The sequence below is a fragment of the Hydractinia symbiolongicarpus genome, chromosome 13 (genome assembly GCF_029227915.1).
Source record: "Hydractinia symbiolongicarpus strain clone_291-10 chromosome 13, HSymV2.1, whole genome shotgun sequence".
NCBI lineage: Eukaryota > Metazoa > Cnidaria > Hydrozoa > Anthoathecata > Hydractiniidae > Hydractinia > Hydractinia symbiolongicarpus.
Window position 1 is genome coordinate 9,644,036 of NC_079887.1, and position 25,071 is coordinate 9,669,106.

General features: G+C 33.2%; 5 protein-coding genes across 5 annotated transcripts in view; 3 read left to right on the top strand and 2 right to left on the bottom strand.

Moving 5' to 3' along the window:
- Positions 1–3,903: 3,903 nt before the first annotated feature.
- On the bottom strand, positions 3,904–4,733 carry LOC130623053 (dynein axonemal heavy chain 10-like). Its single transcript, XM_057438558.1, has 3 exons — positions 4,529–4,733; positions 4,318–4,434; positions 3,904–3,972 (listed from the first exon to the last, which is right to left on the bottom strand). Exons 1-3 carry the CDS (start codon positions 4,670–4,672, stop codon positions 3,904–3,906), a joined length of 330 nt encoding a protein of 109 aa, XP_057294541.1. The 5' UTR covers positions 4,673–4,733.
- A 204-nt stretch (positions 4,734–4,937) lies between these two features.
- Positions 4,938–25,071, top strand: part of LOC130623642 (dynein axonemal heavy chain 10-like) — an 82,684-nt gene continuing 62,550 nt past the window's right edge. Inside the window, exon 1 of the mRNA XM_057439146.1 lies at positions 4,938–5,663. Within this exon, the coding sequence (XP_057295129.1) occupies positions 5,513–5,663 (151 nt within the window). The 5' untranslated portion in view covers positions 4,938–5,512. The remainder of the gene's footprint in view (positions 5,664–25,071) is intronic.
- LOC130623662 (uncharacterized) lies at positions 5,520–8,434 on the top strand. Its single transcript, XM_057439169.1, has one exon. It carries the CDS (start codon positions 6,779–6,781, stop codon positions 7,289–7,291), a length of 513 nt encoding a protein of 170 aa, XP_057295152.1. The 5' UTR covers positions 5,520–6,778; the 3' UTR covers positions 7,292–8,434.
- LOC130623648 (notchless protein homolog 1-like) lies at positions 9,220–24,185 on the bottom strand. The gene is made up of 19 exons (XM_057439154.1): positions 24,123–24,185; positions 22,921–22,980; positions 22,513–22,651; positions 21,589–21,760; positions 21,473–21,518; positions 14,009–14,088; positions 13,473–13,549; positions 13,173–13,270; positions 12,761–12,797; positions 12,521–12,676; positions 11,997–12,035; positions 11,758–11,886; positions 11,398–11,494; positions 11,010–11,115; positions 10,813–10,855; positions 10,372–10,431; positions 10,178–10,234; positions 9,797–9,867; positions 9,220–9,542 (listed from the first exon to the last, which is right to left on the bottom strand). Exons 2-19 carry the CDS (start codon positions 22,926–22,928, stop codon positions 9,530–9,532), a joined length of 1,428 nt encoding a protein of 475 aa, XP_057295137.1. The 5' UTR covers positions 22,929–22,980; positions 24,123–24,185; the 3' UTR covers positions 9,220–9,529.
- On the top strand, positions 14,493–18,199 carry LOC130623643 (uncharacterized). Its single transcript, XM_057439147.1, has one exon. The coding sequence runs from the start codon at positions 15,022–15,024 to the stop codon at positions 17,689–17,691; it is 2,670 nt and encodes an 889-aa protein (XP_057295130.1). The 5' UTR covers positions 14,493–15,021; the 3' UTR covers positions 17,692–18,199.

Sequence of the window (25,071 nt, forward strand, 5' to 3'; positions counted from 1 at the left end):
AATATAGTGGTTTCGGAGAATGTAAGTGATATTGGGAGTTTCCAGAGTAAGTTTCCAAACATATTCACTAACTATGAGGTTGGTATGGTTAGAGGTAACTATGAGGTTGGTATGGTATGAATGGGTTGGATTTTGTATAACAATTAGAAATCCAACCCATTCAGATTATGGCAGACTCAATTAAAATATTTAGTATTTCTATTAACAAGTGTATGTGGAATATCACCTGAACATTTAAATTCAGACCATCCTTTGGCTAAAAGCATATGCAGATTCCATGTTTATTCTCACATTAAACGGATATTTAAAATACTGGAAAGCCTGTCTACCATAAATGCTTGCAAATATGTAGAGAATATTATGGCGTCGATCAAAATTATAATACCTGGAGAAATGAAAACTATTTTAAGTTCATATCAACGTAATACGATTCCAACAGTTTTGCTAAATGAATTATAGAACATTCGAGAGGCCTTTCAACTATTGCTGTACAGAAACTTAGTTAATCCGTGAGAGCCTATTCATACCTACTACTAACACATTATTAATAGACATGTTGATATAGCTGAAGACATTAAAAGATTCCAGGAATAATTACAGTTAATACAAAAAGGATTTCTAAGTGATCCAAAAGGGTTTTAGTTTTTCTCCTGTGGTTGTCATTATATATTTATACAATCAAAAAGTTAAATAGATGATGATGATGATGATGATGATGATGATGATGATGATGATGATGATGATGATGATGATGATGATGATGATGATGTCATTGTTTCTCGATGACAACAAGCTGATTCGAGTTGGTGGTAGACTGCAAAGATCAAAATTGGATTATTACGTCAAACATCCTGTTGTTATCCCAAAGGAGTCTAAAATTGCGGTGCTGATTGTTGAATGGTGTCATAAACATGTATGTCATGGTGGAAGAGGGCTTACCATCAACGAAGTCAGAGAAAACGGGTTTTGGATTCCCAATTTGAACTCGTTAACTCAACGCGTGATTTGGAAATGTGTTAAGTGTCGGACCCAAAGAGGAAAAGTTGGAGTACAACAAATGAGTCCTTTGCCTGAAGATCGTGTAACCGAGGCTGCTCCCTTTACTTATTGTGGAGTTGATCTGTTTGGCCCCATCCTGATAAAAGAAAGACGCTCAGAAGTCAAACGATATGGTGTCATATTCACGTGCTTGGCTTGCCGAGGAATCCACCTTGAATCGACTAATTCCTTGGAAACAGACTCCTTTATCCAAGCTCTGCGACGATTCATCGCACGTCGTGGAAATGTGCGACGATTCATCGCACGTCGTGGAAATGTCAGAACCATCAGAAGTGACAACGGCACGAATTTTGTTGGTGCTGATAACGAATTTAAGCGTGCTTTTAAGAAATTGGATCGTGAAAAAATTGATACATTTCTCAATGTGGTTGTGATGCAATTGAATGGCGAAGAAATCCACCTTATGCTAGTCATTTCGGTGGTGTCTGGGAACAGCAAACTCGCACAGTGAGATCTATATTGGTAGACCTTTTGAAGACCCATGGCCACAGCATCAACGATGAAAATCTGCGCACGCTGCTATGCGAAATTGAGGCTGTTTTCAACTCGAGGCCATTGACGGTGACCACCTTGACTGATCCAGAAAGTCTGATGCCAATTTCGCTAAGCAACCTTCTCACGACAAAAACGTACTATAATTTATTGCTGATATGTGTTCCTTTTTTAACAATAATGTGTTTATTAGATACATCTTCTCGTCTTCTTCAATATTGTAAAACGTTTAAACCAAATGCGCTCTAAATAAACCGATTCTTTTACTATTATCCCTATTACCGATATCTGTTGTAGAGAGAGAGCACCAGTAAAGACTTTTTAGATAGCAGATAGCAGCAGATCAACGTAATAATTATTTATAAAAAGTATCTGGGTTTTATGATCTAAGCGGTGGAAAATACCTACAACAAATCAAAGCAAAAGACCTATACATACAAAATATAGTGGTTTCGGAGAATGTAAGTGATATTGGGAGTTTCCAGAGTAATTTTCCAAACATTTTCACTAACTATGAGGTTGGTATGGTTAGAGGTAACTATGAGGTTGGTATGGTAATGACCCAATTAGAATGGGTTGGATTTTGTATAACAATTAGAAATCCAACCCATTCAGATTATGGCAGACTCAATTAAAATATTTAGTATTTCTATTAACAAGTGTATGTGGAATATCACCTGAACATTTAAATTCAGACCATCCTTTGGCTAAAAGCATATGCAGATTCCATGTTTATTCTCACATTAAACGGATATTCAAAATACTGGAAAGCCTGTCTACCATAACTACAAGGGTTTTCTGCTGGTAATAATACTTTCACAAGGGATAAATGCTTGCAAATATGTAGAGAATATTATGGCGTCGATCAAAATTATAATACCTGGAGAAATGAAAACTATTTTAAGTTCATATCAACGTAATACGATTCCAACAGTTTTGCTAAATGGATTATAGAACATTCGAGTGGCCTTTCAACTATTGCTGTACAGAAACTTAGTTAATTCGTGAGAGCCTATTCATACCTACTACTAACACATTATTAATAGACATGTTGATATAGCTGAAGACATTAAAAGATTCCAGGATACACTACAATATGCTAGAAGTAAAGTATATTATGCTGTTGGTGAGAATGTTTATATGTTACCAAGTGATATGAACCTTAGAATAGGTAAAGTTAATAATTACAACAATAAAATCCTAGTATCGAAATCAGACTTCGGCTTGAGTACTAATCTTAAAGTTAATACAGAAAAGAAATTAGATCCAAAACCTATACCAAAGAAAGAAACCAGATCCGACTACACCAAGGAAGAAGAAACCAGATCCTATACCACCAAAGAAGACAGATCCTACAATTCCAAAGAAGAAGACTACCGACAGGTGAAATAACTCATGGAATGGGAAAATAGCTAAAGTTATAAGTATAACTACTATATTTTCAATATGGTGGTATCTTTTTTGACAGATTACTCTACCTGTAATAAGTGCTCATACATTTTGTGGTAATCATCCAATGGCATTCTTGCTCTATTTAGTATCCATGCGACCACGGATCCTATTATACCTGGTAGTGCTGTTGTTACTTTTCCTGCTAATTTACCTAGTAGTCTAGCGAGTGCTTTCAACTCGATATTTTTGAGAGAATTCATTGCAGAGAATTTACTTTTGTAAATATTATAGATAAAAAAATTGAAAAGGCCATGGTAAACTAGAGAGTATTCTTTCATAGGCATAAACATTAGGCACTAAACAACATGCGCATTAAGTAAGGTATATACAACTTAAAAAAGCATCAGTAAAACCCGTTATATCTTGTGGCTCTTTGCAGAGAATACAGTTAATTACTGATTTTTTCAGCTAGGTTTACATTAAGAACTAAAATTTTCGGCAGAAAATGTTTCGGCGGAAAAACTTTCTGACATAATTTTTTATTTCAGCGGAAAAATTTTCGGACAAGATTTATAACGTCAAAAAATGCATGGTAAGTCTTTTAAACGAATTTTACTCAAATTTCAAAAGTATTGATTACTGGAAATGACACAAAGGCCAGAAGCATTTATAGTGTACATATATTTAATCAAGATCTCTTTATAGATAGAGCCTCGGTCAAATGTGAAAAAAACAGTAAGTTCAAAGACTGCATTTTTTATTGATTTTCTGATTATCCTATATATAATTTCTATGCACTGGTCCTTCATTAAAAAAATTAAAAAACACAAATGTGACAAAAAAAACTTTCGGCAGACAGAAATATCGGACGGAAAAATTTCGGACAAAAAAAAATTTTTCCGTCCGAAAATTTTCCTTTCCAAGGGAACAACAAGTGCTTGAACCATGCTTGAACCCTTGTTAACGTTTGGTATCACCAGTAACTGATTTCAATTCAGGGACAAAAATGTTGTGAAATTCCTCTAAAACCTAAAAGGTGAATACACCTATTTAACATTATGCGATTACGTAATCCCGGCCGGGAGTCTCGGTACCATTTGGGGGTGCCGCTAAGATTCAGTACACTTGAGAAAACGAAGTATAAACATCGCGCTATAGCTATCAAATTATTTACCAACTTTTTAAAACATTTAAAACAAACATGGATTACGATTTAATATCAAAAATGTCTGTCGAAGAGTTGAAGAACTACTTGAGAGTTAGAAATTTAAGGATAAGTGGAAGAAAGGAAGAACTAATTGCTCGAGTGTTTTCAGCAGCTGAGAACTTCGTCCAGCCTGTGAAAACTGCTCAACAACATAAATAGAATATTACATTTTCAAAGGGAACAACAAGTGCTTGAACCCTTGTTAGCACTTCATCAATACGTTTGGGATCACCAGTAACTGATTTCAATTCAGGGCCAAAAATGTTGTGAAATTCCTCTATAACCTAAAAGGTGAATTAAACTTTTAGTCAATAAAAGATAAAAAGAAATGGTCATCTTTGGAATTAACTAAATTAACACTGCAGAATTGAGAATTACCTGTGCAATTTCAATAATGTTTTCACATATTTTTGCCATATAGTCAGTCCTCTCAAACAAACGCTTTCGGTCAAATTCCCATCTGGCATCTCTACCAGATGCTTCAATTTTAGCTCTTACTTCAAAATATGTTTCCTTCCACATTTGCAAGGACTCTTTTGCATCTTGAGCTTTTTTCTCTTAATAGCCAAAGGAGGTTCTCTAAAAGTCAAACATCAACAAAAATCATCAGAAAATTTAGTAAATTTTGTAAACCCGGGTTCCCACATCAGTTTTGGACTGAACAGGCCGATGATATTATCAAGAAACAATTGCCAGCAGCATTTCTGTAAACTCTTTGACAATAACCCTAATTGATCTTATAAATTTTTTTCATCAGTGTTTCGAGTTCTATACAAAGAATGTGTTGTTTAGGTGAGATGACAATGGCATACCGCAATATTTTCTTGATGTTTATAACATGAGAAACTCTCTCTACAACTTCACATGCTATACGTTCCATCAAAGGAATTATTCTCTCATCTTTATTGTAATGCCTTGATATGATCCACACCATGTGGTGGCATGCATTAATGATGGGATTGTATCCAAGACATTTTGGAAGCTGTTACCCATTGATAGATTCTTGAAATGTCTTTCAAGTGTTGAAAGAAATCTGACATTATCTTTAGCTTCGACGTAGTACTTTGTTAGTTCTAACCTGTGCCAAAAAGTAAAATTAAGATTATAGAAAATTTTTTAATCATACAAAATAATCTTGGACTGCACAAATCTTTTCTTGTATCTTAAATTCTTTGATAAAAATATTAAAGCCCTTCTTTAAAATGGGTTTTTGATAGTCAACTTACTTATGTGGGGTTTCAGAATGAATATCTCATCCAATATCTCGATTGATCTTTGCACAGCTGGTAGATTTAGTTACTCAAAAATAGCACTGAGTGTTGCATTCCGTTCTCACCAAAAGTCAATTTCTGCAAGTGGTCCATGACCTTGTGGCGTTCTAATACTTGTTCTACGGCAGATGCAATGGCAATCTCCCAGCTGTGGATGGTTTCCTCCAGTGAGAAAACTAAATTGTGGTCACGAGCTTGTGCAGATATATTAGCAGTGAGATTCCAAGCAAACATTGGAATGTCCAATTTGATATCACCTATGGATATTAATTAAATTAGAATTGTGTTGAATGTAATTGTTTGTAACTAAGGAATTTACTATTGTCAGTTGTAATTTAAATTAGAAACCATGCTTCTGCCAATATTGAAAAAATATTTGTATCAGTTCTTACAGCTCTTAAGTGAATTTCTACCTATTCTTCTAATTCACATTTTATATATGCCTTATCATTACAGACACGGCTAACGGGCTTTTAATAACTTGTATTTTAAATTTTGCAACTATGGAGTTATCCGCTGCAGCAGTTAAGTACTTTATCTATGCTTGCTTGTAATTTAATTTTATGTAGAATGTAAATTCTATGACTATGTAGAAATTAATACCCTCTTTTGTTCAAAACGTCATCCGCGAAATGAAATACCCGCGAAATATACCATTTTGCCTATCCGCGTAATTAAATACCCGCAAAAATTTGTACTCCTAAGGTATTTTTAGTAAAGAGAATTTCTTCATTTTCGTAAAGTGTGATATTTGAGGAGTAGTGCGCAGTTTTGTATAGCTATGGTGATCAGCATAGCACATTCTGTTTCTCTGCCGTATGGCACACCTTCATCGGGGACAAATGACTAATAGTAATAATTTTTTCCGATTCCTGATATGAAGGTAGTGATTTTACTTTATCGGCCAACGTTAATTTTCGTCATAATCGGCTGAAAGAAAAATACGAAAGAAAAAAGAAAAAGCGGTCATTGATTTAAATTCGCGTCGATTTGAGCTTTCTCTACTTGTAATTCTACAGATTTTCCCGTGTTTGTGTTCAAAAAAAAATGCTTTACTTATGTAAGAAACTTGCATGAAGTTCAGGTCCAGCAAACAACCTTGTTAGCAGTAGTCCAAAAACGGAGTTAGGTACGAATTATGTCGAATTACGTAAAAAACTATGGGAATGTCAGGAAAAGTCGATTCGGCAAATCAGTTTCTATTAGTTACAATATGTGTAATTGACGTCAGATTGTTTTTACTTATGACGTCAAATGATATTATAAATATCTTTGGTTTTCAAATAAGCCTTAGCGAAGTAAGACGCAAATCTAAGGACGAAAAATTTGAAGGTTTAAGTGACTTGATGTTGCAACTATGCAACATGTTAAACGTATCGAAGAACTTTTAGAGAATCGCTGTACATTCACCAAATGTACATTAGCGTCATTAATTGATGACATTGCATTGCCATTTCCATCTATTGATGTTGACGAAGAAAACATTGGTGAAGTTTTGACACTTCCAAACACTAATAGTAAAGTTGGAAGATGTTTAATACAGGAAGTGCTTCCAAACAGAATGACACCATCTTCTAGTGTTGACGATGTCCAGTTAATTGTCAATGATGGTGACGTGGATAATGACAGTTGTTCAATAATTTCATTTGATAGTATTTCATCCCTACCTATCAGTGAAGTAAACATCAGTGATGGATGTTTAATACAAGAATTGTTTCTATGTAGAAACATTTCTATTACATCATTTGGTAATGATAACATTGCGAAAGATAGTCCTGTTGAAATAATCAAACCGGCTGATTTAGATCAGATCGCTTCAAACAAAGGTAAACATTTCAAATCAATAGGGAACGGTTCCATAGTTATTTAGTTATAATAATTTATATGATGAATTTAGTTAATTCAATTAATTGTAAATTTAATGCTTGACTTTTTACGAGTATTGAAAATCGGATAATAGGTAACATTTTTCTACAGCATTTGTGATTATACTTTTTTTTAGAATGTATAAAGACAAAATCCAACTCGTTAGCTAAAGAATTTCTTCCACGTGAAGAACATCCGCCATCTTTATATCCTTTGGTGTTTTTAAATCCACTTGCAGGAGAGTTTGAACGCATTGATAGCATCTACGATGAACCAAAAAGACTCGCTCCGCGTAAAAACTTATACAAATCTGAACAAAATGCTGACCCGTTTCAAATCAAAGTAATTGAGTCAATCGTGGTCGCACAAAAAAGAAAAAACATTTTTAAAAAGTGTTTCCATTGGATACGAAATAAAATCCGAAAACACTAAGTCACAACTAATTTTACGCAACTTACGCAACATGCTACATCAATCATTGAAAATTAAACAACGCCCGTCAACTTAACGCCATGCACTTCAAATATTGCCGCCAACAGGAGTTAAAATGTTTAGAATAAGTTACATACGAGCATCTCACGAAACCTCGTCCCCAGGGTTCTGTAGCCCCTGAGTCTTTATCACGGAGTGGTCAACAATCCCCGCTATCTACTTTATCAACAAGGCAAAATGCCCTGAGAACGAGGTTCCATCTCAAGGTCTCTTGGCAAGAGCCTTTAATTCTAAAAGCAAAATGCTATAGGTATTTCCATTGATTTGATTTTAAGCGCACGACGTGGGTACAAAAAGGATATACGCATAAACGATTGATGTCTAGCTTTACGCAAAGTAAATAGGATTCTTGAATGTCAACCAGGACTGTTTTATTTGGATCGCCGAATTTTTTAATTTTTTAATATCGATAAAGTAGGCAAACAACACTTTCGTTTGCATGATACTTTGTGTGCTATATGTTTTCTCTCCATACTTTGAATAGTATTTCAAGTATACTCTTGGAATGAATGTGTTCCATCTTATTTTGGGTATCGGTAGCTCAATCGGGAGATGCTCGACTCATGATTCGCAATTGACGGGGTACATCTCTCAAAATTAATGAGACTAACCACAAAAAATACAAATCACCAACATCCCTAAAACCCACCACTATTGATTTGCAAATAAGATTTTTTCTGCATGTTTTATATAATTCCGTAAGATTAGTTTAATACTCTTTAGCCAACGAGGATTTGCAAACAGAGAGTAGCTAATGTAAAACTTTAATTATTCAAATTGAAAATGTTATATAAGGGAAGACTCACAAATCGAGGAGTGCACGCTTCCTGCATTTACCATAAAACAACATCGATTAGAAAATAGATCATTCAATTGTTTAAAGTATCTAAAATAGCTACACACCTGCTAATTCGAATGTTTTTAATGTGAGAATATATGAAATTGTATGAAAACAAGTTTGTTGCGACAATTATATCTTTCGCTACAAAACTTTGCTTTTTCTAACGCAGAAAGTGAGGAAATATCAAGTTATTGATCTATCATGCTTAAAAATAGATAAATCTGTCATAAAACAGCTATTGTAACACAAAATATGCTATATTTTTGGAACCAAGTGTTATTTTGAGTAAAAAAGCAAATGTTATTTCGAACAAATTTCTTGGTTTTATGACTTTTTTTTTTTACTGCTTAATTCGAACATTTTGTTGATTCGAACATATTTTTGATTCTTTGCGTGTTCGAATCCTGTGCATCAAGTTCCACCCCACGAAACATTTTAAATTCGTGATTAAAATGCTACTCTGAGTGGTTGGAAAACATAACAACACGAAACAGAACTGTTCAGAAAAATTGAAACCTAAAACCCTCTTAACCGAATGTACGAAGTACTTTTCAGGTGAATGTTAAAGGAGCAAACAACTTATAAAATTTAAAGGCAACTGACAAAAAATCAAAACGCGATATATTGTATAATAATAACAAATTACGTCTCCCAGAGTTTAATTTCAAGTCCAACAATTTTTTCACGAAACCAAAATTATTTTATTAAATGTATCACCCCTTTCAATCACTGTTCTTTTCCGATTTTATTCGCTTAATTTAACAGGTCATAATTATCATCTCTCTTGCTTGTGGCGTTTTTTTTTTGTGCTTCTCGGTAATTTCGAACACGACTGTAAGGACGTCATCTTTTTCGCCATTTACGCTTATGATTTCGACTATTATTAACCGTCGTATGTCGGAAATGCTATCAAGTTCTCCAGCTAAAAAAAATCAATAAATTAAAACATAAAATACAAAACAACTTTATGAAATGTTCAACAGACTCCTTAGAATTAACCCAACTTAGGATGGTAACAATTACAAGGACAGAGTAACAAAATCAATATAGTTACACTGGTAATTTTTAAGATGAAGTGTATGAGACAAAGAAGTTTCTCTGTTTCGTATCTTCGTGAGGCAGCTCATTTCTCCAGGTATAGGACAAGCTGTGAAATAATTTTACGACCAAACTTACAGTTTCAACACTTTGTCTTTTCCACCGCTTGCTACGCGTTCACCATCTGGACTCCAATCGACAGCATAAACCTGCAATAAAAACATTGGAATATAGTAATACTATAATGTTACAGACTACCAATCTGGAAGGTTGTTACCTTATTAATTTTAGCGTACACTAATTTTCGCACATCAAAAAATATCAAAAAATATGAAGGATTCGCGAGATTTAAAAAGGAGTACGTACTGGAATCAACCTCCGATATACCCGAGAAAAAAATCGAAGTTATTACAACAGCGTGTAAAAAACGATGTTACTATAAAAGGGCGCAAAAATCGATGTTACTACAACAGCGTAAAATTCAAAGATACTACAAAAGCGCATAAAAGAACTACCTACCTCGTCAGCATGTCCTGGAAGATCACAGAGAAGTTTCTTCGCTTTCACGTCCCAAACCTGTAAAGAGAGGAAAATAAGAAATGGAAAATATTAGGTATGGTAAAACGATTATTCCGTAACTTTTCCCTGATATATATAACATGCGTGGCATTTTTTCTAGGTTTTGTAGCAATCCTGTTTGACTTTCAACTTACCTTCAGAGTACTATCTGAACTTCCGCTACATAACAAACGACTATCTGCAGCCCAAGCTATCTAAACACAACAACATCAGTTTGTGAGTTCACAGTTGTAAAGAACGCGCTAATAAAGAGATCGCGTCAATCAAAGTTTATATGAACAAGAACACATCAATCAAAGTTTATTAAAACCCAAAATACGCCAATCAGAGTTTACTACAAACAAGAAGGTCCCAATCAAAGTTTAATATAGACGAGAATGCGTCAATCAAAGTTTAATACTAACGAGAATGCGCCAATCAAAGTTTAACATAAATGAGAGTACGCCGATCAGATTTTACTACAAACGAGAAGGCGCCAATCAAAGTTTAATATAAACGAGAATGCGCCAATTAAAGTTTATTATAAACGAGAATACGCCAATCAAAGTGTTTGTGAGACATGTGAGCACAAGTACCTGATACACAGAATTGACGTGGCCTCGTAGAGCTCCAACAAACCTACAAGAAAAACATTTCAAACTCACGGCAATTATTTTATATATATTTTTAAGATACAACAACGAGATGTTATACAACAAAATACAAATGTAGACGTTCAGTGGAAAATCTATAATCTATAGTGGTTTAAAAATTACTATAGGAGGAGTCTTACTTTCCGCTTGTGCCATCCCAAAGTTTAATGGATTTATCAAACGAAGCACTAGCAATAAGGCGCCCATTCGGCGAAAACTGTACATCATTAATCAAAGCTTGGTGACCTAAAGAGTAAGAAGTCGTGTCAGTGCAAATGTTGCTATGAATCTGTTCCAGTTCTCCCAGTTTTTAATTTTTTAACAAAACACGCAGCATTTTTAGCACAATTACTGCGGGAGGATTATCGATTATTGATTTTAGTGACTTACACGAAAGTCGACCGATTGAAGCTGCGAAGTACAATTTCGTAGCAGCTAACGTTGCACGAAGAAGGAAATCATGATATGCAAGGATAGTACTGCTTTTATTCTTAATTAGTTTGGGTCAATTTCATTTTTAAATCATACCCGTCATTCTTGCGACGTGCTTTTTTGATTCGGATGGTTGCCATAGAAACAATGTAAAGTCATCTGAACCAGATACAAGAAACTCTGGCTTATTTCCCTGCAGTAAACAAAATAAACAAACACAGTGAAATATAGCAACAGGAAATTTCTTTAGGCATAGGTATAGCATTGACAGTTTAGTATGGGAAAATTTATGACAATTTTGCTTTGCAGCAAAAACTGGTAGTTAGTCACGTATAATCACCACACTACACCGGCTATCAAGCCCAAAGGCTAGAGAAATCCCACAGCATTTTTAGCATTTACAAACCAAATTATATTTCTCGATTTGTAAATCATCAAACAAACACAAAAACTCACTTTCGCATTGTTGTATCTGCTTAATGCTTCTTCTTTTTGGTCAACAGATTTAATGTTCAAATCTTTCTTTGCTGGCTCAAAAGCTCCAGTTCTTATTGCGTAGTCAGTATTAAGTGCCATTGTGTTGACCTATACATACAAAATAGTTGAGAAAAGTTAATTTTTAGGTAAATGAACTGAAACTGTACCAAACTGCGACGAGATAAGGAACCGAAAATAATATATAACAAAACGCTTACCCAGTGACCATGTCCTTGCAACGTGCGGCACAACACGCCCTGAAAATAAATCCCCCTTATTCGTATACATACTTTTTTATAATAAACGCTTGCTTGAATTTTTTTTCAGGCTTAATATGCGCTTATATTCCAAAATATATATTATACATATATGATGTTCCTCTGACGATACGGAGAAAGAATTCTTTTATTTTCACAAAGAGGCAGGATTGCTTAATTTCTTTTATATTTTTTTAATATTGATTAAGATTATTTACCTAAGTTAGCTTTTTCAGTTCCTATTGGTAATTAGGGTCAGAAAAAGAAAAACGCAGTGCATTTAAAGTCACCTACAAAAGACGTACTAGTACAAAAAAACATCGCAACCAGACAAACGCCTAGAATATAAATGCTATTCAACTGTTCCACAAGACACAGAAAGTATCGATTTCCACTTTCATAGCCCCTGGCATAACTAGATCAGGGATTGAACAGCGAACTTTCGCACTGAAGACGAACTTTCTACGAAGGGCCATCACACTTACATCCTCATCCCGCCATACTTTTATCGTCCTATCTTGTGATGCAGAATAGATCAAACCCTCTCCACCCCAACGAATACAAGGAACTGACTGAAGGTGACTTGATAATGTTATCAATGTCTTTCCTAGTATAACATCCCAAATTCGGATGGTGCCATCCTAAAAGAAAACATTATACGTTTTATAAAATATTGGTATGTAAAATTCCCGTGGAAAAAAATATAAAAATACAGTCCTGCTGACCTTGGAAGCACTAGCCAGTCGTCGACACTCAATGTTTCTATAAATATGAAAAAAATGCCATTTTTTAGATTTTAAAAATTATTCGAATCAACATCAATCCATCAGACAGTGTCCATTTTCAGTGTCCACATCAGATACAGTTCTAATCAATATTTTTAAGAACAGACGTCAACTTATTTCCTTTATTAAGGAAACTTTTCAACTGTCATCTGACTGGTTAAATTTGGAATTTTGTACTCTCTGACTAAAACCTATTGAAGATTGCAAGAATGGACAAGAGGATAGTTACTTGGTCAATAAAAATAGTGGGTTAGATTACAATAAATAAAAGAAGATATGACGGATAGGTGAGGCATTTTATTGTGATAAAAATTACACATTATTAATAATTATGAACAGTGTTATTTCTCACCTATGAAGTGGTTCCCATGTCAACCAAGTTATCCATTGTTTGTGACCAGTCAGTGGTTTGCCTAGCTGGTTACCAGTCTCCGGATCCCATATTCGAATCTAAGTAACAGGAAATTTTAGACAACGCTGTAAAAACATTTATTTGTGAACATGATGGTCACATAAATTAATACCCACAAGGCAGCCGCAAGGTAAAAAAATACATAAAAAATATGTGAAATGTCCATGCATATTTCAGTCACCAGTTTTGTATACAAAACTATGAAACAAAAAACAAACAATACAAGTTGGAAATAAACACCTCCGCGTTTTTGCATCCAGAAGCCAGTTTCTTTCCATCCGGAGACCACGATATTGCTAATATCCAGTGTCGATGGCCTTAAAATGGAAAAAAAAAAAGAATAATTGTGAGCCAATAACCGTTAAGGAATTCACGAAACTTAACTATGAGTGCAATCCTAATAGAACCTCTTTAAATTGTCCCTTATATTAATGGTAGTATTTTGATTGTCCCACGTTCTGATTTTGTGTTACAAATGTACAATATATTTTTGCACATAAAGAAAGTCCGATATTTTTTTATCGACTCCTGTGAACTTTCTTAAGGTTAAAATTTAAAACAAAAAATAGACAGGGTTTACAATACAAAGAAACCCCTTGGCACGAGAAGTGAGGGGTCTCTGTATTAAATTCTTATAATATAATAATGTAATGTAACTTTCCCAAGGCTAACGTCTATTCCATTTTAAAACCTCTGTATAAATGGGGTATGCAAAACAAAAATTTGAAGCAAACAAACACAAAACAGGGCCATGGGTTTACAAAACAAGAACTAACCTTTGCACGAAAAGTGGGGAGTCTCTGTGTTAATATCCCAAAATCGAACAGTCGTATCGCCAGAACCACTTGCCAAATGTCTAAAAAAGAGTAAACAGGTAATGACAAGAAAAAGTACCTGGAAAGAATAAATTCAGGGTGGATAAAAATTGGCGAATTGTCAAATAATTTAAAATTATCTTGAATTTAATTTGGCAGATGGATGATATAAATTTACCTGGGATTGCCTTTGACAAAAAATAAATAAACTATTATATATATGTTTTAAATTAAAAACAAAAAACACAAAGTGCACATGTAATTTTAATGAACCAACGAATGTTACTATGTTTTTTGTACGTATTTACTTCTACATTTGGCGTAGATTTAACATGGTGCATTTTGACGAAAACCGCCAAACTCGTCAAACTTACTGCATGCAAAAATTTTTGCTACCGGTAGACCTTCTTATATTTTTAATATCGGTGGATGAATAAATAGTGTTTTCCTGAACAAGTTAAACAGACTACAATGTAAGTGATTGTGTGTACAAAAAGATTGGGCAAATACAATTTATATAAATTGAAGATAATACTTTGAGATATTAAAATGGCTTGAAAAAGTTAAATTAATTTAATTAATAAAAGATACAAATGTATTGAAAAAACAAGAATCACTATCAAATAAAATATTATTGGGAAGTTGTCGTTGTTGTTTACAGAAAATCGAAATTAAAAACCAAACGTTTGAGAATTTCTAAATCCTTTAAATAAAAATTAATTTAATAAAAATTATGTAAAAAATTTAATGTTGTTATTTATTCTTTAACATCAAAATCTTGAATTACAAATTTTAAACAAATTGCTTTAAAACATCTGCTTTCACAGCACTTTGTTTGTTTCCTCATAACACAAAATTTGGACAAATGAAATTATTCTTTGAAATAATTAATAAAAATAAAACAGGAACTATCCTTATAATAAAACTAACTTTACAAGTAAACATCGATAAGTTCAGAAAGGTTTGAAAACAAAATGAAGGCATTTTATCGGGTGGCAATTCTTTTGGCAATGTGTCTCGTAGTCGAAGCAGCAAAATTTCCATGGAACTCTTTCTTTAAGGTCAACGGATCACTGAACACAAAACAATACTCCTGTAGAAACAACAACATACAACGATGCAGCTGTTCAAAAAACTGCATGAATCTAAACGAATGTTGCATTGATGCTTTCTGGAATACATCATACTCCGAGGCATTTCTGGGTAAATATATTCAAGATTTCCTCCAGAAGTCTAAGCAGATTCCCAAGCGCACATGTGCACCAGGCTTTCCACTGGTTGGGCATAGAACAAAGCATTATTTGATGGTAACAACATGTCTTTCTGAAGCAAGTACAGAGGATGTAGAGCAATGTAAAAACGCCACCAGCCACTTTAAACCAGTGAAGTCAAGAAGGAACTCTGATGTACTGTATAGGAACACATACTGTGCTAAGTGCAATATGGAAAAAGAAATTGTTGCAGTTGATGTATCAGGTGAATGTGACATAGTTGACCCATCTGTTATTAACAGCAAGGGGTTTCCTAAAAACCCATTTGCAGGCTTAGAAGGCTGTTTCTTTAATTTAAATGTTCATGACAAGCTTCAGTGCATACACAATCACAGGCGCTCGTGCTCTAACAAACATAAATTTTATGATTTATGTATGGCATATAAAGGGTCCATTGCTTCTTACATGAATTTCCATTGCATGCTTTGCGAATTAGATTTAACATTAGCTCAACGAATTGAAAGGATTAACAATGTATATACAACAACAAAATCAACTTTTACTGATGGTCCCTTACCTCCCAATCCAGAGACAACGCTACCAACAATAAGATGGTCATTGACCATTGGTGCAGCCGACATGTCAATAGCAACACCTGGTGGTCAAAGAATTCTGAAGGAATGTCCAGCTGGTGAAGTGTATGTTCCCGAACAAGAAAAGTGTACAAAGTTTTATTGTACAGCAGGGTATGAGCCAAATCATAATTCAAAAACATGCGTGAGAACTCCAGAACCAACAAAATCAACAACCACACACAGAAAGGTGCAAAACGAAATCAACACAACAAGATTTGATAAATGCTTGACACAAAAGAAAACAAACATTGTTTTAGAGTTTAAATATAATCTTACTTCAATAATCAAGTCAAGAAATACAACCATAATGACACCAAGTGACAAATTACAACTCACTTTACTAAAGAGACCCAACCTCTATTCCCTGAAAAATTTTAAATATACCTCGTGGAAAGATTTAAAAGTTTCTCTTGAAAATATTTCCATTTTTTTTAATAACAGTATAAATACTATAACAATTACATCAGAACAGTACCAACAAATTACCCAGCTACATGGGCTTGATGTAACTCGCAGCTTCGAAAACAATAAACTTTGCATAAATCCAACAGTATTTAATCAAGCTGAATATAATATCACTGACAACTGTGGGGTCCAAAGAAATAACAAAACTTACAATAGAACAGATTATATATCTTACTTGACGATAAAAGGAAGTAAGATAGCAAGAAACATTTCAATTTGTAAGAAATTTTACATGTCCTCTGCATGTCCTCTTCAACTAATGAAGTCTGCTTTTATGATGTCAGAAAACCACATGCTAATTGTAAACGACACAAATAAAACATGGCTACCACATGAGTATAGACCCCTTCAAAATGGAATAGGAATATGTATCAACACAGAAGGCAACTTTCATAATAAAATGACAAAGAATTGGATATCCGAATTAAGTGATGCTGAAGATTACATAACAGCCATAGTTGGTGCTTTGAGTATTCTTGCATACTTCACAATAATAATCACTTTTACATTGCTCAAAGACATGCGTAATATACCAAATTATAACATAGCAGGACTCTGCACATCATTGTTCCTTGCAGACACACTGTTCTTATCCACTGAAAAACTGCATGTATATGAAAACACTTGTAAATATATTGCCATAGCTTTACATTGGTTGTTGTTATCGGCCTATTCATGGTGCATGATTATCACATTTGAAATGGCATCCACATTTCGAACACTCCTATTGCAGAGTTTGAGAAGCGAGAAAAGAATTCGGAATTATTGCGTGTTTGTTATCGCAGTTCCAACTGTTGCTGTTGGCATAACACTTTCTTTATCAGAGTTTTCGAACATTGATATTGGCTACGGAGAAAGTAGTTACTGCTGGATTAAAAACTACACTGCTTTGTTATATAGTTACTTAATCCCAGTCGCTGTGCAGGTAATAATTACTATCAGCCTGTTGCTATATGTTTTAAACATATTATACTTTCAAAAGAGAACAACCAAAGCAGTATTGAAAAGAGAGAACAATGTTGATTTGACTAAAGTTGCATTGAAGCTGGTTTTGTTGTTAGGTTTAATTGAAGTGGTTGGTTTTTTTCAAATAAAATACAAAAACGCCAGTGACAGAGGGGTGTCATTCAATGCAATTACTTCACTTCTGTACACAATATTCCGAAGTTCCAGAGGTGTGTTGGTGTTAGTAACAGTTGGACTAAGTAGGCAAACATTACAAATTTACAAAAAAACAACTTTTAGGTTGATTGGCACGCTCACAAAAAGTTCGTCTAACATAAATGCACAAAGTTCATCAGTAAAAAGTGCATCTAGAGACAGGGTTTGGTGATATGGTACATAAACATTAAAGAAAGACATTTAAATATGTTTCAATATAGTTATATTTAACAAATACAAAATTAAAATTAACACAAGGTCATTTAAACCAACAATGGTGAAACTGATAATCACTGTAAAGAATATCAAACTTATTTAGCATAGTATATTTTATTTCATATTTCATGTTTATAAATATAATTTTGGGATAAGTTATGTATATTATACAAAGAAAAATATGGTAATTGATTTTTTCGGAAATACTTGTGAATCCTTTTTAGTAATGTCGGAATCATAGTTTTTTAATAAGCATTTTTGCGTATTAAAAGAATTTGTAAAGTAAATACCCCATATTTCAAAAGATTAAAGGTTAAATAATTTAGAATACATTGCATGACATGATGAGAATATCAAGTCTGTGTGAGAGCAAAAGATGATAGTTCTAAGCAGGAGAGTACCGCAGAGACTAGACAATGCAGATGTAGATACTCAAAAATATTTTAAACTGCAGCTACATTTCTTTTCACAATTTATGCCTGCAAACAGCTGTTGCATGTTTCTATGTTCACATTTTCAAAAACTAGAATTTTTTTAAAAGCATAAGCATTCAGATTCGGAAAGGGGAATTTTTTAAGCATGTGCTAAGCATATTACTCAGCCTGGGTGAACCTGATGTGTTTTTTCCTGGTGTATATAGTCTTTAAAGCTCAATTAACTTCCACTGCCAGAAGTTAACCTTTTGTAATTATACCCTTATTTTGGTAGATGTTCTTTAAAAGTTAAAGAGAGGACCATTTTATCCTACCCATATAGCTTATGAGGCAATGTTTAAGTTTTTATTTTTCACCTCCAATAACACAACATAAGCATACTCCAGACCTGATTGTATTTTTTCTATAAGTATATTCCAGCCTTATTTTAAATTTTCACATGTATCTCGTCTTATAAAAACATGTCTTCACAGTGCTTGTTAGAGCAGTCCATTTTTTATAGACTTAAGATCTAAGATCTGAAGTCCTAATCCTGCTGTGAACATTGCAGGGGAATTTTGACAAGTTTGAAGTGTGGGTTTTTGAGTATAAAAATCCTTCAGGTGCTGTTGTTTGTTGTTTAATTGTTTAAGTCTTGCATTTGTATGGGAATTTAATGACTAATGTGCAACATTAAACTTTCATCAAAAATATTCCACAGTCTGCACTGATGCTTATCTTCAATTCACCTTCTTCCTCCCCGTCCTCTGAATTTTTCCTGTGGATATCTATCGCAAGCACCTGCTTTGTGTTGTGTCTACTTGTAACAATTAATTATTTTTAAGGCCTGGATTTGAGTATGAATCTCAAATCATTAGTTTAAAAAAAGAACAACCTAAGTCTAAATTCTGATATGAAATAAGAACAATCCAGGATATTAATTCTCATTATAATTTCCTTTAAAGCTTAGCGATGCTTTAGCTTATGATCTTTTTTCAACAGCAACTTTTTTCTTTTTTCAACAGCAACTGCGAAATCTCTGCGAAATAATAATTTGGAAACTGTGTGTGTCTTTCGTAACAGGCAAAGTGGATGCGTTCATTTTCTTTTGATGTTGCTGTAAAAATGCATGTCTAATATGTTAAATTTTCTGACGTTAAACTTATTATCAATTAATGAAGCCACTTTGAGGCCAAATAACTTGAAAACGAGGTGGTGATGTTAATGATTTTTCACCACGTGGGTAAATAGGGACACCTAGGACCAGTTTGGGTAATTTTCCAAAACTTGGGTCCCCAAATCCGTTTCAGAATGGACGGGTTGATGACATCATCAAAAAACCTTCAAATCCTAATATCTCTGCAACCGTTTCTCAAAAGTAAATGATCCTATATTTTCCTACATTTTCTTGATCAGCGTTTCAAGATCTATACAATGAAAGCAACATCTATACCAAAGGAAAATAAATTTTGGTTTTTGATGGGCCATTGCTGACGTCAGCAAAATGTTTAAGCCCTTATATCTCCTTAACCGCTCATCAAAAGCCCATGATCATATACATTTTTCTCATCAGCGTTTTAAGTTCTACACATTACAAGCAAAGAATAAACTAAATTTCACAAATTTTTTTTATCTGAACTGCTGACATCAGCTAAACATCTAAAACAACCTATTTTTCCATTGCGCTTGTGTTTAAGTAGATTTCTCCACGGGCCTTATCGACTAGTATTAATCATATTTTTATTGACCTAATTGTTGACACAATTGTGAAACTTTTTTTAATAGAATAATAAAAAATTTGTAAGGACTTTAAGCAAAATGTTATAGCTTGAATGAAGCTAAATTTTAAATGTTATGTTCAACCAAATAAGAGCAAATCAGGTGGCCCTCCAACAAATATTTATTAGAATTTAGGTCCCATGCTTTTATTCATTCTTTTGATTGTTATGTTCTCACTTCTCAGCCTAAATTTTTCTCTACTATCATATTATAAACAGGTTTTTTTTCGAGAAATACGCAGGAGTTGATCTTTAAAAGATTATGTCAGTTTTTCTTTGTATTAAGCTTTTTTAGCGACAAACCAATTTTATTACAAAAACTTCGATTTTCTATCGAAAAACAATAGGCGAATAAATTTGACGAAAGCTGGCACTTTTACTCCAAAAGTGTGCCCACTAAACCAGATTTATTTTTTTGCCGATGATTATTTGCACAAATTTGATAACTACCAAATCTATATTATTTTAAGATTTTAAATATCATGCTTTTCGGTTTCAACATTTTCCAATGTTGTTAAATTTGCATAATGTTTCATAAAAATGATAATTGATAATTACAAGTTGTTAGGAGGACAGAATCAAAAACATATAGAAGCGATGTTACACCATTCCTGAATAAGGGAATGGTGTAGTATTAAATGGGTTAGTCTTTTTAACAAAATATCATCAATCGAGCATTTTTTAGTAGTCTCAGGTTTAATGAAACATTGCTGAGCTTTGAATTTAATAAAAAAGCAAAGATATCTACAATCCTCACAAAAATTATGAAACTGCTTCCCCTTTTTTTAATTTCAACATTGTTGTGACTGGTGTACACAAGTTGACAAATATAATCAATATTGAAGCATTGAAAGGGGGAAGTCATGCAAACTGAAAGAAAACCTTTTTAATTGCAGTCTCAATAATATTTATTAGGGAATGCAGCCATAAGTAATTTTAGTTAGATATTCTTTTTTTTTATAGTCAAGCAGAGCTGCTCTTACATTTTTGGGGGCTAACTTTTAAAGAATACGAAAAAAATATTCATATTCATAAACGTTTTGCTTTGATTTTTTCTGCACATGGTATTTTTGAATGTTTTGAGGTCATTGTTTAAAAGAAAATTAATCGATTGAAATCAAATCAATCAACAAAAAAGTAGAAATTAATCCTACTTTATAATTGATTAATGTTTACTACTATATAGTACTACTACTACTCGTCAATGTTAATCGAAACAAAAAGATAAAAAATTTATTCCGCACATGCAAATTGACATTTTACATAATTCTAAGGTAAAGCTGGCATACAATGCAGCACTTCATGCAGAAATAGCTGCATTATTTATCTCTGGTCATGGTACAAATATTGTTGTTTATCTAGAAAATCAGCCTTGTGTACACAATGGATGTAAAAGAATTAAATTTTGTCATTGTAAGTCAAGTATGTTAAGTTAAATCATTTTTTTTCATTTAAAGAGGAATTTTTTCATCTCAAAATATTTTTCTAGTACAAGAACATATTTTTCGCAATGAACATTTTCACAAATCAAATTAATTAATAATACCTTCCATCAGGACTGAAAGCAACTGAGATAACTGCTTCTGCATGACCTTAAATTAAAAATCAAACTATGCCAACACTTTGTACTGAATGTATAACTAACTAAGTTTGGTTACTTACCAGGTAAAGTACTTGTGCACCGTGTTACAGCTCGAACTTTAAATACTGCTTGTGGCTGATACAATATTTCAACAACCTTCTCAGTTTCTACCTTTTCTTTTTCTAAAATAGCACCCAATGTATCGGTGACTTCTTTCTCATTTATAAAAAATGTGTAAGGTACCGTTTCCTCCTAAATCAAAATAAATTAAAATATTATATTACAACACAAAAATATGCAGCAGTTTTGCCACAAAAAGTTTGGCTAGCTATGCTGCGAACTTGATAAGGCCAGTTTAAGGTTTTTCCCAGTGTTATTACCTAGGCATGCCTCTTATAATTTTTTTCTAGTCTTACCACCTGACTTTAGCCATGGAAGTTCAGATGATTCAAAATCTACGTGTTTGCTGATATTTAAAAAAACATTAGTTTATAATTGCTAGCCTATTCATGCCTTTTTGTGTCGATTTTAATGTATTTATGCAGAATCTGTTCTGCATAAACACATAAAATTGAAAAATTTTATTAATTCTCTCAAAGTATCAAAAGGAAATAATAAATTCTCTGATTTCCTTAATTCCAAAAGAAAGAAAATCTAAAAAGAAAGCCCCTGCCCTGAGTTTTGTGTCTAACATAATAATTATTTTGAATTCTTAAAACATATTGTGATTTGCATAGACTCTCCACAAATATAAACATTTATGAAAGTTAGGAACATCCTTTTTTCCATTAGCATTCCTTTTTTCCATTAGCATTCCTTTTTTTGTCGTCTTGAATAAAAACTTAAAAGGGAAATCACAAGGTGTTTATGATTTATATCTTTTGAAAAAAACTCAGAACGCAGCTTAATGGGATTTCGAACTTCTGTTTTTAAAAATAAAAGATATTGACAAGTACTCCATCACAGAGATTCTCCTCGAAATGTGTATGACATACTTAACTTACATTTGATAACAAAGCATTACAAATCTGCTGAAGTTTTTCAGAGTTGATATCGATGGGTAAATCAAAAGGAGCACCAAGTTTCTCATTTGCTTCATCTACAAAAGTTGCTAAGACTCTCTTTTGATCTTCAGAAGACTCCCTAAAGTAGAAAAAATTGATCTGGCGTAACAGTTTACTTTTCTAACCTTCCACTTATTACATCCCTTTCTTTTTTGTCTACACAATTGATAAGACTACTCTAAACAATTGATAAGACTACCAAAGTAATTCCAAACTTCCTTACAGAAAACAGAATAAATTAAGCCTAAAAATTGTAAGATATGAAAGATTGAAAATAAAGCCTAAAAATTAAGTTTGTTTAACATATTTGAATGGCATATCAGAAACAACACTAAGTTGATTCCTTACCTCTCCATTTTTCCAACTAAATGTATGCAACTGTTTTTGTATATATAACAGCAAAGATCGCTGTAAAATCAAAACAATTATATTATAATAAGCATTACAAAATGGCTGCACTACAGCTTTACTTTAAACTCCACAGAGTAATTTTATTAATTGATGCTAAAAGACATTTTTAAAAGTCTGTTTCAACATTTTTCAGCAATTTTTTACCTTAATTTTTAGAGTATTTAATTTTTTTGACCCTGTTCTTTTTTCAGACAGTGGTTATTGTGATTCATCTATTTATTTTTATTTTTGCCTTCAGACTACAATTTGATGTTGTGGTCATACTCCATTTTTAAATTTTCTACATTCTCAGTTTGCTTTTAACTAATTTTTATTTAGTTTCACAATTTCTATTATGAACAGGGCGAACGTTAATAGCAGTTTTACTGTACATATTGTTTGCATAATTGATTGAAGTGGTATAAATATTCATATTCATAAAAAAAAAAATAATAATAAAAAATATATATATAAACCCATATTTTTGACATTGCACCACTTTGGTTCATGGTGTGCATTCCATAACCCAAAATAATTTTCAGTAGTGATCATTTCAAAAAATACAAATAAATGTACTTGTTCTAAAATAGTAAAAAATGGTTTCCCTGGGGTTTCAAGTTCCCAAAATCATGGCATAGATCCCTGTTTCAAAATATAGAATCTTTGAAAAAAAGCCTATTTTCTCATTTTAAATTACAAGTAAAAGTGAGAGATAAACCCTAGGAACAAGGTTTAGGCCCCAACTCGTTTCCACTCATTTTGATAGTAATGCTGTATCGCATATGGTGTCTCCTGGTGAAAACAATTTTTGCAAAAAAATTGCAACAACAAAACTGTTTTCCTTTAACTTCGAAGATGTCACTTGAGACAGTTGTGTTAGCATCAACTGCTTTACTTTTGGATGGTGAAAAAAAAGACAGTAATAAAAAGGCTATATCACGAACTACAGGTTGCATCATATAAAAAAACACAGGCGTGTGGTACGTCAGGCTCCTAAAAAATGTTTTCAGAGATTTTGGTGCGTGATTTATCACTCGCCTGAGCAGTCCTGGTCTTTTGAGGTGCATGATCGTCCCCACACCTCCACACGCTCCTGCAACAAATGAGCAGCGTTTTCAATCACGTACCAAAAACACCTTAGTCACTTCAATAATACGTACCTGAAATGTCTTTTGTATAAAGTAATTATTTACTATACTAATAATCAAAGAAAAAAATTACTTACAGTTTGGAATTTGAATGAAAAACATGCATGTTTAAAAATAAATTATTTATTTATTAGTTTAGGGCATCATTAGGTTGTATATCACAGAAGTTTCCAGTGGCACGCTTCGAAAATGCTTGTCACTGGCACATCTTAACATGAAGCAAAACTATACAGGAGACTCAATTGTTTGAGTCTTCGCAGAACATCTCTTCTCACAAAACCGAGGGCATGGCTGACTTATTGCCTGCTGTGTCGTGTGGGAGACAGAACTTCTGGACCTCTTTTTAATACGATATACAATTTTTTCAATTATTATTACTAAACATATTTGATTTCCTTTTCCCCTTTTAAAAATTTTTTAAACTTTATTCAACATGTTTTTTCTTTGGTATTACATCACGAGAACATTCGTCCGAAAGCTGTATTAAGTTACAGGACACCTAACCTCTCCCATGTTCTGGTTATATTTAACTTGCATGGGTGCGCACTCTTCTCGCAGTATTCTCTGTGACGATGAAGGTCGGACTGACTTGTGGCATGGTTCCAAATGGTCTTCCGTCTTTTGTTCTAGTCTCAGTGTAATGCACCAACCGAGCTTAAGAGTCTCAGCATGAAGGAAAGGGGCCACCTTTAATGTTCTCTATACCTTACAATCTTCATAATAGCACCAACCGTTTTTGATCATGGCATTCAAATTTCACAACAAAGTTACGTTGGCAATTTTTTTTAATTTAAAAAGGTTTTTAAGGCCAAACAATTTTCCTTTACAGTTGCCATCTCTCCACGCTACTCACAATTCTGTACTCTAAAGAAATTTATTTCTGCTTCTTTTTCTTTTGAAAGAAGTTTTACCGTTTTTACCTTTTTATTCAAAAAAAAGATCAATGGGTTTTACCTGTTTA